This window comes from Geospiza fortis, unplaced genomic scaffold (genome assembly GCF_000277835.1).
Source record: "Geospiza fortis unplaced genomic scaffold, GeoFor_1.0 scaffold450, whole genome shotgun sequence".
Classification (NCBI taxonomy): domain Eukaryota; kingdom Metazoa; phylum Chordata; class Aves; order Passeriformes; family Thraupidae; genus Geospiza; species Geospiza fortis.
Window position 1 is genome coordinate 755,263 of NW_005054416.1, and position 2,317 is coordinate 757,579.

Here is a 2,317-nt window from a genome sequence, read left to right on the forward strand (position 1 = left end):
AGGACTGCTAGAATAGGGATGGAAATGAAGGAGGAGGGACTGGATGCTTGTTCAAACAAGTCCTGAAGCAAGAGTAAGTGGCACTGAAGTTTGATTCTTGAAGCCCCTTAGTTCTGGGAATTTCTTTTCCTACTAGGTGACTGGCTTTGACAGTGTGGATGATGAATCCAAACACAGTGGCCATATGTTCTCTGACAAGAGCCTTAACCCTGACCTCTGGACCAGTGAGAAGAATCCCCCATATAGCTATTATTTGTATTATATGTATGTCAACATCATGTTGCTAAACAATCTTAGAAGGTAAGTAGACACTTTTGTATTTTACAAGCTCCCAGGAAATCAGTATCTTTCTCTCAGAATGTCAGCGTCTGGATTACAGATCTTCTGAAGCAAGGGTTATTTTGAATTACTTAGAGTTGAGTACTTGAGATATTTTGAAAACACTAATGATAGAATTAATTCAAACAAAAAATTGAGAAACTGTAAAGGCATCAGATTAATATCTTGGTTTGATATTTTTGTGTATTTTGGGGTATTTTAACTCCTTAAAGCTGCATATACCAAACGAAACAAAAGAAGGAGCCCCACAAAACCCACTCACTGACCTTTGCTTGGCTTTGCAGCAGATTCCCAAATACAATGCACCTGCCTCTTGGTGCCTGGCTATCTCCTGGTAATTTAAGAGACACAAAGTAATATTGTGGCACACTGGCTTAGGGGCTGCTGCATTCAGAGACAGACCAAGGAGGACACAATTACAAACTGCACATCCAGCTAACTTCCTTTAGCAGGCTTCTTGACTCAGTTTAATACTTTTGAGACCAATGTCTGGGCAAGTAATGGAGGGAGCTATGTGACATCAGCCTGTCAGAGCAGATTTTGGCATCAGGCTCAGGAAAGCCTGAAATTCAATGTGAGGTAATATTGCTAAATTTGCAGCTGACTCATTGACCTGCACAACTCCAGCTGAGGCACAGTGAGGTTATCCACTAGTGTGAGAGTGTCATCACTTACCCTGAAAGGATTTGGTTCACTTCATTTCATTATTTAGATTATTTTAGTTACTTAGAAAACGTTTTGGGATTTTCTTATAGAAGGTGCACAGATTTGTCATTTTACAGTTTTATCCAAGTTAGCATTCAAAATGTTATTTCTTCTCTCCCACTGCTACTTCAAGCATTTTTTATCATCCTATTTGATCAAAACTCATAATGCAAACACCCACCTTAAACTACCTCATATGTGCAACAATCAGGTGTAGCTGTTAGTTTTAATTCTATAATGGAAAGGACACACAGCAGGTAGCTGCAGGAAAGTCATCCTTTTCTCCTGACTTCCTTTACATTCTCTGTAGTCTATGTGCTTTTTCTGTTCCAAAGAGAGATTCTGCCAGAACTAATGCATTTCTTTTTTACCTCAAGATCATTTTGACTACTGTATTTAAATGCCCCCAGATAATCATTAAATACTTTTCACAACTGAGATACTGACAGAACTCACCAATGAGTCACTAAGTCACCCTGTTAATCTAAGTTCTTGATTCAACACAGCCCTGACAAGACTGTTTTATATCTTTGGTAATATCAGCAAGGATGGATTACATCCTCACATCAGGAGAAATGTTACCAACTTCCACCCTAGAATTGTCTTATATTCTAACACTCTTTGTTGAAATTGTGTTTTGAACATCTCCAAATACTTGTGGGACATTTGTCTGCACTAAGTAACAGGGCCCATTATAACCTCAAACCCAGCATCACTTTTAATGCAGGTGATAATTCAGTAATTCTAGAAATTACAGTGGAAGTCTGGTGTGAATAACTAACATTCCTAGACCACCTCTGTTTCTGAAGGTGTGGTTTTATGCTACACTACACCTGGTGAGATGGCAGGTTCTGATCACACTAGATACTGTTAGCTAACTCTTGGCACTCTTCCCCTTCTTCCCTCATTTTGAACCAGGAATTCTGCAGCCACAGGTTGCATGGGTTTACTGAATTTTCCATCTGTCAGTTCACTCCACTGAAATCCATTCAGTAGCTTTTACTCAGTGGGTAGACAGTTGCTAAATGAGATGTAACTGGGGAAGGCAAGAAGACACAAATATGTCTGGTGGTAGAAGGAGCTTGGATAGAGGGACTTGCCCTTTTGAGCAGCCAAATACAGGCAGGCCTGGGTAGATGTCACATCAAACTGTATGAGAATATGTAACTTAATTTTCTTCTTTTTAAATCCACATATTACTGGCAGTTATATACCAAATAGATAAAGAGCAGTGCTTTCTGTTAAGGGAAACTTGCTTTAAATCTCTTCAGGG

At 39.3% G+C, this 2,317-nt stretch overlaps 1 protein-coding gene across 1 annotated transcript in view; it reads left to right on the top strand.

The window, feature by feature from the left end:
• AMPD3 (adenosine monophosphate deaminase 3) overlaps window positions 1-2,317 on the top strand; it is a 29,478-nt gene that overhangs the window by 19,492 nt on the left and 7,669 nt on the right. Inside the window, exons 10-12 of the mRNA XM_005426465.3 lie at window positions 137-300; window positions 1,070-1,074; window positions 2,291-2,317. The exon at window positions 2,291-2,317 is cut by the window's right edge and continues 98 nt beyond it. Of these exons, the coding sequence (XP_005426522.1) occupies window positions 137-300; window positions 1,070-1,074; window positions 2,291-2,317 (196 nt within the window). The remainder of the gene's footprint in view (window positions 1-136; window positions 301-1,069; window positions 1,075-2,290) is intronic.